This window comes from Melopsittacus undulatus, chromosome 7, assembly GCF_012275295.1.
Source record: "Melopsittacus undulatus isolate bMelUnd1 chromosome 7, bMelUnd1.mat.Z, whole genome shotgun sequence".
Taxonomy (NCBI): Eukaryota; Metazoa; Chordata; class Aves; order Psittaciformes; family Psittaculidae; genus Melopsittacus; species Melopsittacus undulatus.
This window is the reverse complement of record NC_047533.1, coordinates 28,823,040-28,839,899: the sequence shown is the minus strand read 5'-3', so window position 1 is coordinate 28,839,899 and position 16,860 is coordinate 28,823,040. Positions and strand designations below refer to the sequence as shown.

The window sequence follows — 16,860 nt, the reverse complement described above, 5'->3', positions numbered from 1 at the left end:
AGAAAAAGACAAAAGAAGGAAAAAATAAGTAAAAAAAAAAAAAGAAAAGAAAAGAAAAAAGATTTCATGTCACTTCCGTGTAAGGATCTGCAGCTTGTCTGTGTCACCAGTTGCCCATCCATTAGCCTGACTGACCACATGTTCAGATACTGAATTACCCTCTTCTTCCTGCTCAGAAAGTGACTCCTCAGAGCTGCTTGCTGCTTCCTGCTTCAGGCAGGAGAGAAATTTCCAGAGGCTTCAGCCACATAAACAAGTAAAGGCATTTTCCTCACAAAGCTCCTGTCCCACACAGGGTTTGGTGGGGAAAACCAGGTTGGTGGGGAAAACTGAGTAGCTCCTATGGAGGGCACACAGGACCCTGTTGTCCTGTGACGAGCAGTTATACAGAGAGCTGGGATGTGATGGAGTCAAGCAAATAAACAATGAAAGAAATTGAATTTTTCAAAGATGTGTCTCTAAAATTCCACAAACCTCCAACCATAATTAGGCACCTAGGAGTGGAGAGATATATCCAAGGCTAGTTAGACTAGTCTGGACCTTGACAGCAGTGAACCTGCTCCTCCAGTTGTGTTACAATGAGCATCCAGCCAAGCTAGAATAAAGTTGCTTTGGGGATGTCCACACATGCCACACTCACACCTCCTGTTTATAGCTGGACAAGGCCAAACACAAGTGACATGTTCACAGATTCCAGCAAAGGTTTCAGCATTTTTTGAATACTCTGAAAACAGTGTCATTCAGATCTCTACCATTAGGAAACATTGTCTGAAAGTGAGTGTTTTTATGCTTTGTCATTCCTGCTTCCAAGCTTCTTGTCACCTGGGACAGTTGTTATTTCATTTCTAGCTGAAAGGATAGATCCCTTTCATTGACCCTTGTGAATAAACACATTTTCTTGGGTCTACACATGGAGTATGCATCATGCTAAATATATATTTGATTTTGTGTGTGGTTTATATGAAAAGTGATGACATCTAATATTAAATGAATGTTTTCTCATTTTCTTCCTGTAGCAGCATCTTGAAAGTGCTTACTTCCACAACTGCCTTAGTAAGGTCTATCAGTGTGTTAGCAAAGCACGTGTGATGGAAGGCACATTAAGGCTGTGCTGCCTGGCTCCAGCATTGTTGCAAGGATGCAGGTTTGCAGTGGTGCAGTTTGCAATGCAATCAGACCTGAAGGTAGCTTCCATCATTCATTAGATGCTGAGGAGCTTGTAGCCCCAGCTGTGGCACAGAGGTGTGACCACAAGTAGGTCCAGCTGCTGGCTGCCTCATCCCAGAGGTATTCTACATGGGACATTGCCCACTTGCAAACCCATTGAGCTACATGAGGAAGGAAGCACATAATCGGTGTTTCCAGCCCTTATCTCCCCAGGTTATTTGAATAATTAAGCAAACAAAAGGTGGCCCCGCTGCTCCTGCTGTTGCAGTTGCTCTGGACAAGCTCCTCTGCTGGGCTGCCCGGGAGGCGCTGACAGAGCAAGGGAGAGTCGTGACAGGTCAGGGAGGAGAGGGGAGGGGGCTGCCCGGTTCCTCTGCTGCTTCTTTGTGTTTTGTTCTTAATGAGCTTTTAGCGACCGGAGGAGCAGATGCATAAACAAAAGCTCGTTGGCCCTGTTTGGGCAAGGCAAGGCTTCATGCCGGTCCCGTTGCACTGCCGGTTCCCAGGGCCCATCCGTGGACAGTTTCCCCTGCACTGGGGCTGTGGCAGAAAGAGGCTGCAGGGAAGGAGGAAAATAACCCCAGGGGCTGGAAAAACACTGATTTCAGGATGGGAACTGTGGGAGCAGGGAATTGATCTGACAAAACTTGGGAGTGATGCACATGGTCTCATTGCATTCTGTCTGTCAGCTACCAGCTTTCCTGCAAACCTCCAGGTCTGGTCCCACACTCGGCTGAGGTCTGCTCATTCTCAGAGCTCCTTCCAGCCCCCCATTTCTTTACTGGTATTGTCGGGCCAAGGCAGGGCCACTCTTCTGAACTAATCCAGATTTGAAAGGTCTTGCAGGATTGCTGTTATTTAAGACAGGTGAGTGTGCTGGGACAGAGGGTGGGCTAGGTTTAGAAGCCATTGCATGTTGTTTTCAGGATCCCAGGAAATTACAGGTTGAAGTTGTCTCTGAAGAGGTAGGAAACACCATTCCTTCCTCGCTCAACAACATTAATATGTTTGGGTTCTTTCACCAGCGCCTTGTGGTTCAGCATTGATAGTCTCTGGTGCGAGCTAGGCTATGATAGATACTCTACAATCTAAAGGATGATACAATGGATGTGTGAAATTACAGCCTAAAAGGCTGGGTAAGAAAGCTGACAACACTGGAATTACTGAAGTTTTGGTTTCATAACCAGACATCTGTTGTCCCATAGCTATTATGGTAGCAGTGTATTTAGATGAATCTTTCACTTGGACTTCAGGTGACTTTGTACTGAGGCTTTTTCTTGTAGAAGTTCCTCATGGCATCTTTCACTTGAGAAAGCCCCATCAAAGCTCAAAATAAAAGACTTTTTGTAGCAATACACATACGGTACCATACATCCTGTGTTGGTAAAGTCACCTCGCATCTTTTCTAGCTCTCACTTTTCCCAGACACCTACGATTCCAATGATTCTTAGCTGAAATTTTCACTTGATAATACTTGATATCCATTCCCTGTCAGTTTTTTTCTCTTTGTAGTCAACCAAACAAAACAAGCATTGCCACTAACAAAGTTATCAGAACTGTTTCTTTGACAGTAGATGCCCTTGGTTCTCTAGGCATTTATCACTAACATACAAGCCTACATGCAGCCTAGTCTCAGCAAGGGTTGGTTGTTTAATAATCACTGCCAAAGTTCCACAAATCACTTAGAAAGACCAGTGACCTGGCCTGCAGTATGGTGGAGGTGAGAATATTAATAATAGCTACTAATTTTCTGGTTTAAGAGCCCATAAAAGCAGCAAGAACACATTTCATTTGCACAGTGCTGACTTGCTGCCTCTTGAACCATGAGTCCTCTTTGACTTTTCATGGATTTTATTGGATCTCTGGGAAAAATCAGTATAGGAATTTGGCTTCTCCCACTCCTTGTATCTTTCTGTGAGCAACAGGGGTGTAATTTCAAAGGAAATTGAAATTCAAACTCATCCCCCAGTACAGTAAACCAGCTGGAACTGCATAGCATGCAAAATAAAATCACTGCTTCATTAACTTGGTTGACTGTTTGTGGACAAGCTCACATGAAGATTTGCAGGGAAAGAGAAAAACACAGCATGTAGACATACATATATGTATATGCGTGCATAGTCATGTGCATAGTTGTGTATTTCTGTCTACCTGATTTTCTACCTATTTACCTATGTATCTGTCTATGAGGATGTATTTATTTCCCCCAAGGCCTTTATAGTCATGTGTATGGTTAAAGCACTAATAACCATGTGTTAATTTTTCCCAAAGGACTTTCTCATGACTTCTCTTTCAACAGCCACTGCTTAATAATTTTGATTAAAAGGTTTGGTTGCAACTGAGGGGGTCATTTTTGGGAAAAAGCAGGCCTTTGGTGTGAGATGGGAATGGAACATTCTGCAGGGAGCAGGATGGGGGTGACTGGATCCCCTTTAGTGAGATGTGGCCCATTAGTCTGTTGGGTACATGCTACATGTTTCGGGGACCTCCAAGTTGTGAACTTAGCACTGATATCAGCAGACACTTCCAACCCAGCTGGATGAAGTCACTGAGGAAGAAGACGGCTGTGTCTCATACGTGTGCTCCATAGGGTTGGTCTTTGGGGTCTTTGGGGTTGAGGGGACTTGAAGAAATCCCAAACGCGCACAGTGAAGTCCCAGGTGACATGGAGTTTCAGTGCTGATGTCCCCGAGTCCCTCCTGCCTTTGCCAAGAGGAGGATTGCTCCCAGTACCTGCCCGAACCAGAGCATCCCATCCTCGCCAGGCTCTGCCGCGGGGCCACAGGAAGGGGACGAGGGGCGGGGCCACGGAGGGGTGGGCAGAGCCTCTGCGGCAAGCCCCGCCCCCTGGCACAAGAGGGGCGGTGCTGCTCGCCGGGGTCCCGCATCCCCGCTGTGCGGTGCGGCGGAGCGCGGCTCGGCTCGGCTGCCGGCCGGACAGCGCCGTCGGGCAGAGGGTTCGCTTCGGGCCCCGCGGAGCCCGCGGGATGGAGCTCGGTGCGGCGCGGCTGCTGGCGGTCCTGCTGTGCCTCGCTCCCGGTAAGCCCTCAGAGTGCCCCAGCTGCCTTGGGTCCGGCCTGCGGGAAGCCGCCGGGGTCCGGCAGCCCCACGGGGCACCGAGGAGAGGCGGCGCGGGGGTGATCAGGTGTTGGGAACGGCGCGGGTTGTCAGGGATGGTGGCACGGTGAGGCAGTGCGAGCCCTGGGGTGGGACGGGATGCTCAATACTACGGGATTGCTGTCCTGTCCTCTCACTTTCTCTCCGCTTCTCTGGCTCGTGCTGGCCCATCGGAGAGGGCTGCCTGCCATGGCATAGTGTCCTGCACTCTTGGCTCCAGCATCAGACTCGTTTCCGAGAGCAAAATGTCCCTGGAGCCAAACGTGGGAAACCCGTCATCAGTGAAGAACCTGCTCGGGATGCCAATGATTAAAGTGTGGGGAAATACTAGGGAAGTAGGGAAGGCCCCGGTCTGGCCGCGCTTTTCTGTTGCCCGTCATAGCCCGCAGAGCTGTCCCTGTTGGGGCTGCTGGCTTGCCCAGGTGAGGCGGGATTCCTGGTGGTGATGGGAGCAGCCAGGGCGGGATGAAAATCTCTCCCTGTAGTACTCCCAAATGTTGCACAAGCTGGGCTGTGACCTCAAAGCCAACGCTGGCACTCAGATTGCAGCCCTCACAAGCACAGAGGACTCAGGGTAGGCGCGATGCAAACCCTGGTGTGAACAAAGTTGGTAGTAATAGACTTTTACCTGATTCCTTAGGAGGAAAGGGATAACCTCAGAAAATCATGGGACAAAATAAATTCATGGGATCTCAAATTTCTGAAAAACTTAAAATAGTTTCTTCATATAGTTCATTGATCGGTAGTCTCAAAGAACTCAACTATATTCAATTTATTATAAGAAAAGTTAGTAATGCCTTTCCCCAGGGAGTGAGATCATCAGATGAAGGTTTGCTTCATTTCAATGTCCCACATCCTCTTGTTAGACCTTGAAGTTGGCAACGCAAGAAAACAGGAACTCCACCCTGGCTGGCTGAATTGTAGTGCTCTGGAGCTAGCTCCTGACCATCTGCCTTTGCTTCCTGTTATGACAGAGTTTTTGAACTTTATGGGATGTGTGAAAAGTCATTATTTACCCTTCTCTGCTAAGTAGATGATGTGAAAGTGTCTACTTAAAACATACTGCATATTCCTGTACATAATGCTTTTCTGATTAAGTAGCATGTACTTTGTTTATTGGGTTGATTTGCAGGGCTTTATACATGTTTGTTATTATTATTTACAGGTTTAGTTATTTCTCTGGATCAGCCAACCCTTAGTATCCAAAAAGATGTCCTCACAATAACTGCAAATAACACTCTAAATATTACTTGCAGGTAAGGGCAAATTGGTCCAGCATGATTTTGATGGGGGTAATTTATGTAGTGAGTTTTTGCATAGAATCACAGGTGATTTGGTCTCTCTCCCATCATTGCTCCTGTTCTTCCTCCCCACATCCTTTGTGCTTCCCCTCCCTCCCCACACCCTCACCTTGCTTCCCCCTGACAGACTTTGGAAATTATCTTAGGTGGTTGCAACAAGGGAGATCTGGGAGGCGCAGGGTGGTCCAGAGAAGGCAGCATCAGCCGGGTCCTCATGGAGCCAGTTGGTGAGCCATGCTCCTGAAATCATGCTCTTGAAGCTCCCTTTTGGGTGCTGTGTCACTCAGGTTCAGCAGAATGTAAATCTCAAATAGCTTCCATATAGGTATTAACAATAAGTTGATAAACATGAATTTATCTTACATGGCTTGATGCTCCACCTGATAGGATGAAACCTGTTCCTCTCCATGGCCATAGATACCAGCGAGTCTGGGGTTCACCACCCTGACATCAGTACTGGTGCTCATCACATGCTCACACCTCTCCAATGTTTTTGCTTCCCCAGTGGACAGAGACCACTGGAGTGGTCCTGGCCAAGCAACCAGAGCAGTGTTGAGAAGCGTATCTCTGTGACAAACTGCAGTGATGGCCCCTACTGCAAGACACTTACTCTTCTCAAAGTCATTGGCAATGACACAGGTGACTACAGGTGCCTTTACAAGGACAACCAGGCAGCTACAACCCTTTATGTCTACGTTCAAGGTAAGTGCTTACACAGCTCTTAAGTGGCTCTTCCCTTAGCCTCGGGATAAAAAGTATCTCAAAACAGTTTTGACTTTAAAATCTATTAATCCTTGATTTTTTTATTCTGTGAAATTGTTACTTTTCTTCTTTTCATGTTGATTGATTTCATGCCAATATAGTAGTTGCCAATATAGAAAAGCCCTTGTACCTGTAATTTTGAAGCAACCTGCCATATGAAGTACTTGGTCTGCTATTCTCCTTTACCTGGAGCTTAGCATACATGCCTCCTTTGCACTGTGAGCCTGTCCTCATGAATACAGAGCTATTACTGACCTCAGGAGAAGGATTACAGAGATTACATGTTTATTAAAAATTACAGGTTTTGATCCCTTTTACAATTTGTGCTATCTGATACCATTAAAAAAAAAAACAACTCCAAAACATAAACTTCCATACATTTGCTGACTGTGACAGCAAAGCCTATTTAAGCTGTAAGACCTAAGTTTTCACTGTCAGGCTGGTAGCAATGCAGCTGAATGCCAGATACTGCAAAGCCTCCAGGTACACATTCAGCTTCAGTCAAAGTGTACATTGAGGCATCTGCCTTTTTTGCACTGATGGTTCCATACTCATTTTCTTATACAACCTGTTTCCTTTTATGGTTAACTTATAGTTACCATCTTGAAAAATTAGATGTTATTATGTACTTGGCTTAGCTTGTTTTGTAAGATCATGGAATTACTATTTTTTTGGTCTGACTTTAAAGAGGATGCTGCCATTGGGGGAGACAATGTGGCGTGCTACTACTTCTGACTGATATTTCCTGTAGTACTTATGCAAGGAAAGTCACGCTAGGGTAAATCAGATTTTTACTGGCACAAAGACTGCGATGACAGGAAGCTATTCTCCAAGGTGCACACTGCTGTGGATAACTGTTTCCAGAGTAATGGTATTGTAAAACCGGGGGATGTCTGTCAAAATATGTGATTCCTACTTAGTCTTATCATTTAAATGTTTTACCACATAGAAAAGAATAAAGCTGCTTTGAGAAGAAATAGACAGGGAAAGAACAAAATTGGAAAAGTTTCCTCCATAATAATGTGACAATATCCATTTACTGACTGAATATTCTTCTAGATTACAGATCTCCATTTGTGACTTCAGTTAGTGATCAGCTTGGCATTGTATACATCACTAAGAATAAAACTGTGGTAGTGCCGTGCCTTGGAACCGTATCAAATCTCAATGTATCTCTACATGCGGTAAGGAAAAAGACCACTATTATTCTAAGAGTTAGTTGAAATCACTGTGACATAAATACTTTGCTTGAAGTATAACTACATTTCTAAAAAACTTCTTTCCATCCTTGGGAATTTTACAGTCTGTGATTACAAGGTGAGTGTTGTAACTGTACTCATCTGTGATCCTGCTCTCTCAAAGTGCGGAATGATTGCCTGTGAAAGGGAGATTGCCTGGACGAGGATGTTAAGACTGGGATGCTGCGGTTATGGAAAATGTTGGACTTGAATATTCAGGGTTGTTTGATTTTTATTTTTTTTTTAAATCTGACTGTATTTTATCAATGTTTCAAACAGAAATATCCAGAAAAGATATTTGTTCCTGATGGTAAATCAATTTCGTGGAATAATAAAAAGGGCTTCACTATACCCAGCCATTTAATCAACTATGCGGGCATGGTCTTCTGTGAAGCCAAAATAGATGATGAAAGCTACCAGTCTGTGATATATATAGTCGCAGTTGTAGGTAAGCCAAAGGTTTTTTTTTTTCCTTTATAGCCAATGTTCTTTTACTCAGTACAACATACTGAACCAATTACATTTGGTTGGACTCTAGGTTATTCAATACTGACAATGCAGCTAATGCAAAATGGATGTTGTGAGATATATTACTTTTCTTTTAAATGCAATGTATTGTATTCTTTCTGGTTGATCACTGGGATAAGTGCTTCTATTTTAGTGTTTTACATAGATGCCAAGGATTTTTTTTCCTGACAATGCAAGCCTTTTTCCTAAAATCAGTTATGTACTTTATTCACTTATCCAGGATGCAAGCCCTAGTTGGAGGGAACTGGGGCAGGCATCCATCAGCAGCAGATGGAAAGGAATTGCTCTGAGGGGGTACCAAGGCAATGGGGGATCTGAGGGTTACACTGTGAGCTAGGCTGTCTCTTCTCCCTCAGATCTATATCCTGACTCTGATGGGGATTTATGCTTTCTCTGGTATATTTTGTCATTAGTTATTCGTCAAAACTCAGAAACAATATGATGACTCTGTGGAGGCTTAAGCTTGAGCTGAAACTGCAGCTATTTCCCTTTTGGCTGAGGACACAGTGACCACTTTAAGTGGCCAAATGGCACCAAGGCAGTCTTGCCTTGCTTGGTAGGAAGGCATAGAGACTCTCCACCCTTTACTTTGTGCAGCAGGCAATTGCTTCTTCACCAAACTCATCAGTCCTGACTCTGATTTGGAGCATATTCAGAATTTTTTCATTCAGAATATTCTGTATTGGAATATTTTAAATTTTATTGCACAAATTAAAATTTCTATAATTTTGCTAATATCAGATTGTTATCCTTAATAAATTCCTGCTTACTGCTGAGGAAGGGGATATACCTCCTTCAGTTTCAAGTCTCACATGGTAAGAAGAAGGTGTCTAAGGCAGAGGAACCATGTGGGTCACCGTATCCTATATCTGGGGGGCACTCTGATCAAGTGCATACATCCTGCTGTGCCACTGTCTGATGCAGGTCTTGGATGGGAAATGCTCAGGGCAGGCGTATTACTTCCCTCCGGGCTCCTTTGTACTCCCATCATCATGCTGCACTGGGACACCAAGGGGATTCCTTGTAGCTGGGGTTTCAGTGGGAGTTTTGGTGAATTTTCATGGGAAATTTGGTGCTGAGCGCTGTAAAGAAACCACTTCTTACCCCCAGGTTTCTGTGTGCCTTTCTCTTCCTCTAGGATATCGAATTTATGACCTGACAATGAACCCACACTCCCAAGTAGAGCTGGCAGTGGGGGAAAAACTGGTTCTCAATTGCACTGTAAGGACGGAGCTGAATGTAGGAATTGATTTTAAATGGGACTACCCTTCCATCAAGGTAAATCCGTTATAAATTAAAAGTGCCAACATCACAATGAAATAAATGATTTACATATAATGTCACTCCCCCCTTTATAATGTTGACAAAGCAGATGATAATACACAAAGAAATTGTCAGTATATACAGGTGTGCAAAGGATGACAGGAGGCATAACAATAAAACTCCCAAACACCCGTGTCTTTTATCTGTTACAGGAAAAACATGCCACCATAAGGGATTTAAAAACCACTGCAGGAGAAGTAAAGAAGTTTGTGAGCACTCTTACCATCGACAGTGTGTCCTTAAGTGACAAAGGTCGATATACTTGTGCAGCATCCAGCGGTCGTATGAACATGAAAAACAGCAGCTACTTCATTATCCATGGTATGGCATCTTCTGCTTCAGTTTTGTTGGCTGCTGCAAATTTGGGACTCATTACTGGGATGCAGAAAGTGCCTTGGTGATGAATCAAGTAACAGAAATGAATCAAGCTGCATCTAGAGTATTTCTCTTGCATCTGCTATAAGATTATACCTACATATATAAGTATACATATACTGCATGCTTAGCTAATGATAAGATTTTAAAGGACTCTGTATGTTACTGAAAGCTGTAGAATCCCATAGAAAAATCGGCAGTAAAATAAACTGAGGTAAACCTCTGGTCCTCTTCTGTGTTAACCTCCTTGAGGTCCTGTAAAACTGAATTTGTGTAGATAGCTCTGTATAAGGTAGCTTTGTTCTCACTCCAGGTGAACTTAGGCTAGATCCTGGTGGCTCTGCAAGACAAGAGCCTGGGTCAGCATCAGTGAAGCTAGGAAAATAAAACTTTCAGCTTTTACACTATGAATAGATGAATCAAGTGAAGTTTTGGTTGTACGGAAGTGATGAAAAGGAAACAGCTTTGGCTAAGTGCATAGATAAGTATGAGGCCACATTCTACAGCCTTTTCTCAAGCCCATCTTGGCCACAGCCCCAGTGGCTCCACTGGATTACTTCTAGAAAAAATTGCCAGCATGAGAATGGCCTGTTTTAAATCACTGAGTCAGACAAAGGGGTTTATATTTTGAAAGAGACTGTTTTTTTTAACATTCAAACTAATTATGTGGTGCAGTGATTCAAGATAGTATCAATTTTCTCCTGGGTTCTTTGTATTTCTCTTCAGGAGCTGAAACAAGATCATGTGCTGCAGTAAGTGTACCGATATTAAGTCCATACTATTCTAAATATTAGCCAGAAGCCTATTCACTCTGTTAGTCTGAATGCAGGTTTATCATTTATAACAACTAATGTAAATAATTTCAATGTCTTCTGTGACTGCAGTGGTTCAGATACTCGAGAAGAGGCTGAACATATCTGAGTGAAATACTGTGAAAGTATCACATTGTGGTTTTGAATACTATTATTTCTTGTAATGAGTAAATCGATACAGCTTCATATATATATGTGTATATATATACACATATAAATATATATAAAAATTTATATATGTATTTGTGTATATACATATATATGTGTATACATATATATATATGGGTCTGACACGAGGTCTGACATGGCACACTGTCCAGAGAGCTGAGTCTTGTCTCTGCTTTCCAGAGCTCTTCAGTGTGGGAATTGGGCTGTTCCTCTCTGCAAGAGAAAGGGCTGGGTTTTCATGGCAGGTCTGTCTCTCTAGAGCCCCATTTGGAGCCAGTTGTGCTTCACCAGTGGCATCCTGTCACTGGCCCCTATTTGTCATCTGTCGTTAAGTGCTATCTCAAATGGAGAACACTTACACTTTTGTCCACATGGGAAGACCATTTAGTTAATTCTTTTTTTTTTTTTGCAGAAAGTCCTTTTATTCACCTGGAGAGAATGGAGAATGTGGTCGAGACAAAGCTAGGTGATACAGTCAAAATTCCTGTGAAGTTTAAAGGATATCCTCCACCAGAGGCAAAATGGTAAGAGTGGGAACATCACATGTTTGAAAAACTGAGCTGTTGTTAGTGAAGGTAAATCTGAAGTATTCAAAGTGCTCTATTTTTTCTTCAGGTATAAAAATGGAAAAGCTATCAATGCAAATCATACAGTTAAACTTGGCTATACTTTACTGATCACCGATTCAACTGAGAAGGATGCTGGGAATTATACTGTTGTCCTTACAAACCCTACTAACAAGTTGCAGAAGAGACATACATTTACCCTGCTTGTGAATGGTAAGCAGTGTACCACAGGAGTACCTACTTTCACGTGTGGATGTGCTGTATTACCATTCTTAGGATTAACTTGATCCCACTGCTATGAAGATTTAAGTGGGGGGGTTGGCTGGGAGAAGAGCACTTGAACATCAGCCCCGGGAGGGCAGAGGTGGCCCATCTCTCCTGGCTCTCCTGGTTGAGAGGCTGCAGGCTCCTGGTGATGGTGTTGTGGTGATACTTTGTGTGTGTGTGTGTGTTTGGGGGCGGTGGGGTCTGTATATTATTTCTTTGCTTCTGCATCCTGCTCTTTTCCTGCCCTCCTTGCTGGCCATGCAGCTGGAGTCCTCCCCACCCCGCTCATCCTGGCCCTGTCCCGCCTCACCCATCCTTCCTGCCTCATGCAGGCTGTCCCTCCTCTTCTGACCTGCCCTGTGCAGTACTGATGCTCCTCTTTCTTTTCTACCTCCTCTTCCTCCTTCTGTCTGCTCCCCAGGAGAAAACCTAGCCCCTGTGCTTTGAAGGCAACAGGTCTTGGGAAGTGCAGTGGGGCTACATGCAATGGGAATAATAACATTTAAGGGGTGGTGGGAGTCTAAGAGCTGCATTTTAAACCAGTGGGTAATGGAAATATGGCCTGATCCTTATGGTGCCCGGCAGGTTCACCTCTTCCCTGAATGTTCAGAAAGATGCTCTGTATTGCACTTGTGCGTGAGGCAGGGCATAAATTAGTGCTGTGGGTCTAAGATATGCATGCAGAGCTGCTGGGGAGGTGTAACCTGCTGCTCTCTCCTCCAGTCCCTCCCCAGATTGGTGAGAATGCGTTACTGGCCCCTGTGGACTCCTACAAGTATGGCTCGACGCAGGCACTCACCTGCACTGTCTATGCTGTCCCGCCGCCTGCCACCATCCTCTGGCATTGGCAGCTGGAGGAGGAGTGCACTTTCAGCCCTCAGTGAGTGCCAAGTCCTTGCCGTCTTCTGCAGTTTACATAGCTCTGGTGGGATGGTTGGGTTGGGGTGTTTGGGTGCATCCCTTGTCCAGGCTTATTACTAAAGACAGACCCAACGGCTAATGAAGAAAACATTGTTGTGGTCAATAGGCTGATCATTGCAGGAAGGCTCTTCCAAAGCCATTGTTGTTGGGAGAGGTAAGGGCCATCTGCAGCAAGGAACTGGCAGTGCATGCATGCTGCTGTCATGCCTTCTTGAAAGGCTTGCTGGGGTTTCAACTGCATCTATCTGCATGCCTTCCCCTCAGATCTCCCTGCAGGCTGCAGGACCAAAACTCCATCCCAAACAGGGGAAATTTACTGTTTATGTTAATTACGGTTCCTTGTGGTAGCTTTTTTTTATGCTCAAGTGCTGAGTGTGACCATGCTCTTTATCTGTGTGAAAGTGTATCTCAGAGGAAGTGCACTGATTGATGTTGGGGAATGATAGAGAGAGTGCCTGACTGAGATTCACGCAGCTTCCCTTATCTGGGCCTGCCATAAGCCCAGATTTCCTTTAAAAAAGAAAACAACCAGCAACTAACAAAAAGCATTCTTCTTTCCTGTTGTTGTTTTTAAAGTGATTTCCACTAGTTTCTTCCTTTGGTGCCTGGTTACTTCTTACACAATGGCTACTGTCCTCAAGAAATTCTTGTAGAGAGTTCAGTGATTTCTATGTCTGTCTTCCTTTGAACTAAATTAACTTGAATCATCCATTTATGAATGGAGGTTTGTTCCCAGAATAGCTGCTTCCCTCCAAGCATCCTGATTGAGCTGACACAGGCAGATTAATTAGGAAATTCACCTTTAGGCTTGGGGGTTCCTTATTTTACAGGGCACAAAGGTCTCAGAAGGTTATAGGGTGCAATTTAATAGAAATGTTTCCAGAATTCCCTCCCAGATACAGGCTGTGGCTGGTGATGCATCTGATTTATCGACAAATATTTGCATATTAAAAAAACCCACAAACCCACTCTCTTGAAGGGTGAATATTCATCTTATCTAATGAATATATCTCTACTTACTACCTCAGGAAAGTTCGCTCAGGATCCAATCCATATGCATGCAGGAAGTGGAAAGTGATCTCTGAGAGAAAGGGTGGGAATCAGGTTGAAATTAAGCACCGAGTTGTTACTATTGCTGGGAAAACAAAGGTGAGCAGATTTTCTTTTCTGTTGGCTGGGGATGATTGGCCCTGTTAAGCAGTCCAGATATCTGGAAATGTATCACTAGAGATGGGACTCTTTTCACCTGTCGTTAAACTTATGGATCTACTCTTAGCTGTTTGTGCAAACTCCTGCTAGAGCCAATGGACAGAGATGCACACTTTCAAGTACTTTAGACACTGACCCAGAGTCTCCTTTGAGGAACACAGCCTACATGGATTTCAATGCTTACCTTTTAGCAGTTTGAAGTTACATGGGTTGAACTTCCTATTTAACTGTAATAAGGAGAAGCTGTAGAGGCTGAAGAGCAGAAAAACATGGGAGTAGCATTTATTAACACATAAAACAAAATCTGCCTTCTGGAAGGCTGCTTTTTCTTGAATTTTTTTTTTGCCTGATTTTTACATGCTTAAGGACAAAATGTAAACGTCAGGAGGGGACTGTGCTCCTGCCGTGCCATGGATTTGTGCTTTGGAGGGGTATTTGGTTGTGCAAATACCTGCAGAGCACTTTGCTAGGCTGTTGGGGTGGTCAGGCTCAAGTATGTACTTTGGGACTGATGTGATATGAAACTGCTTGATTGCTCTTTTGCAGACTGTGAGCACCCTTGTGATTCAAGCAGCAAATGTATCTGCTTTGTATAGATGCATGGCCACAAACAGAGCTGGGTCAAGCGAAAGAGTTATCTCCTTTCATGTGACCAGTAAGTATACTGTGTTGAGGACAGCCATGGTAAATTATTATTTTGTCTGTTTTGCTAATGACAGGCTCTTCAGTGCTGTTGTCTGATCCCTGTCCTTTATTAAATCCTTTAATAGTTAGGGATTTAGGTTCACTTAAGGTTTCCTAAGGCTGCCTTTAAATTCACCACCTAACTTCAGCCAAATAATTAGTTCTGCTGGCATTTGTGGAGTGGTGGTCCCATGAAAATAATGCAAAATGAGCACTGTTGTCCTGAGAATGGCTACTTTTGCAGTCACTTAAAAGAGCTACAGCAAAATTGTGTGTCGCAGAAAGAACAAGGATGTACTGTGAAAGCTAAGACTAACATTTTAAAAACCAGTGTCAAAGAGCTTCTGTCTTCTTCAAATTCATATTCATATGATGAAATATTATTTTAATCCACATCTAAAAATTAGCTATAGTAATGCTAAGAATCATCTTAAGTTGCTGTAAATTTCTGCACAGAGAGGAACTGTATTCATTACACCGGCTTTCCTTTTCCTTTTAATGGGATTGTGCTGTTTAGATGATTGACTGATTTTCAGTGTTTTGCTTCCTTATTTACAATTGGATAAGATGAGGATAATGACACAAAATGTGCAACCTAACGGGAATTTGTTTTATTTTTTTTTAACTTGCAGGGGGTCTTGAAATTAATCTCCATCCTCGGAATCAGCTCACAGAGAAAGATAATATGTCCTTGCAATGCACGGCAGACAAATTCACCTTTGAGAAGCTGTCGTGGTACAAACTCAGTGCTCACGCTTCACAGACTCCCTTTGGAGGGCTGCCTATGCCTGTCTGCAAGAACCTAAATGCTCTCCAGAGGCTGAATGCTACAGTTTCAAATACCAATGGTGAAAATGTCACCTTAGAGCTCATCCTCCGTAACATCTCCCTGCAGGATGGAGGGGACTATGTTTGCATTGCTCAGGACAAAAAGGCTAAAACACAGCACTGCCTGGTGAAGCACCTCACTGTTCAAGGTACAGATCTCTTGCTGTGAACCAAAATGGGTGGTTGTACATAAAAATAACTGCAGCAGTGTCAGGGTTTGGTACCTCTAGACCTTGCATGTGTTGGGTTAATGGTGCACTCTGTTAAATAGATTCAGACCATTTGTTGTTAGCGCATAGGTCTGGGGCTTGTCTGAGCAGCAAGGTCTTACTGTTTCATTAGTACCAGTGAAGAAACACTGACAGGGCCACTGTGCTGTGCAAAGGGATGAGTCTGGTTTTCGCACAAGTAACAGTACTTAATTAGCTCAATAACTTCTCAGTTTTACTTTTCAAAGCACATTTTTCCCTCTGGCTGTATATGCATGTGTGTATTCATAGCATTGATGCTACTGCTTTGTGTCATTGACTCGTGTTTAAAGTAATTGTCTAAAGTTGCCTGTAATTTAAGCTGTCATGAAGTGATGCTAGCATTCAGATGCAAGCAATGCAAGCTGCTAATCAGTCAGCTTTGCACACAAATAGTGATGACTTTGTTTTGGACCTGGATGTCTAGGCTGATTGGGCAGATTGAGGAAAATGCCTGTGCATGTTCATGGGCCGTTCTGAACAGATGTTTGATGGACCTGCAGCATCAGACTTTTCATAATGACTCTGAAAAGAGATAAGTGAGGGAAGCAGTTTCTCACCTATTCCATCTTCCCTCAGCAGCCTGGCCAGTCACACATTAAACCACCTAAAGCAGGTTACATCAATACTGTTAAAATTTTCTTGGCTATTATAATTTCTTTGTGTCATGTAGAAGTTTAACTATGATTTTAACATGGATGCTATGGCTGTTGGTGTTATAAAAGAATTTGAGACTTTGTTGTTGAGCCATCAAGTGCTATTACAACAAAAAAATGTTTTCTGTAATGTAATTGCTTTTTGACAATGTTTTTGTCAGTAATTTTGCTGTGTTTTCTAACCAACAGAACCCATGGCACCCACACTCATAGGAAAGCTGGAAAATCAAACAACAAACATAGGTGAAACCATAGAAGTGTCATGCACAGCAAATGGCATTCCTCCTCCAAACATCATGTGGTTTAAAAATAATGAAACCCTTGTTGAAGATTCAGGTGGGTGTTGCTCCTTTGCTGTGAGTTTTCTATCACTGAAGGGCTTCCTTTCACGGAGCTCAGAGCAGATTTTCAACATAAAGAGTTTAATTTTTAACACAAAGTAGCGTAAAAATAGCAGAACTGAGAATCATATTTTTTTCCAGGTATTGTTTTGAAAGATGGAAACAAAACACTAACCATACGTCGAGTGAGGAAAGAAGACGGGGGGCTGTACACCTGCCTTGCCTGCAATGTCCTCGGATGCAGAAAAGCAGTGGCTTTTTTTTCAGTGGAAGGTTAGTGTTAGCTTCTTTCTAGGTTGTGTGTGAAATCTTTCTAGTTACTAAAAGGAAAATCTACTGGCTACCCTGA

At 43.5% G+C, this 16,860-nt stretch overlaps 1 protein-coding gene across 1 annotated transcript in view; it reads left to right on the top strand.

The window, feature by feature from the left end:
• The first annotated feature begins 4,079 nt into the window (after positions 1-4,079).
• KDR (kinase insert domain receptor) overlaps positions 4,080-16,860 on the top strand; it is a 33,083-nt gene continuing 20,302 nt past the window's right edge. The window contains exons 1-15 of the mRNA XM_031048959.1: positions 4,080-4,206; positions 5,450-5,540; positions 6,091-6,287; positions 7,407-7,531; positions 7,865-8,033; positions 9,252-9,391; positions 9,589-9,757; positions 11,204-11,315; positions 11,407-11,570; positions 12,348-12,504; positions 13,574-13,694; positions 14,301-14,409; positions 15,071-15,415; positions 16,360-16,506; positions 16,653-16,784. Coding sequence (XP_030904819.1) covers positions 4,155-4,206; positions 5,450-5,540; positions 6,091-6,287; positions 7,407-7,531; positions 7,865-8,033; positions 9,252-9,391; positions 9,589-9,757; positions 11,204-11,315; positions 11,407-11,570; positions 12,348-12,504; positions 13,574-13,694; positions 14,301-14,409; positions 15,071-15,415; positions 16,360-16,506; positions 16,653-16,784 — 2,230 coding nt within the window. The 5' untranslated portion in view covers positions 4,080-4,154. The remainder of the gene's footprint in view (positions 4,207-5,449; positions 5,541-6,090; positions 6,288-7,406; positions 7,532-7,864; positions 8,034-9,251; positions 9,392-9,588; positions 9,758-11,203; positions 11,316-11,406; positions 11,571-12,347; positions 12,505-13,573; positions 13,695-14,300; positions 14,410-15,070; positions 15,416-16,359; positions 16,507-16,652; positions 16,785-16,860) is intronic.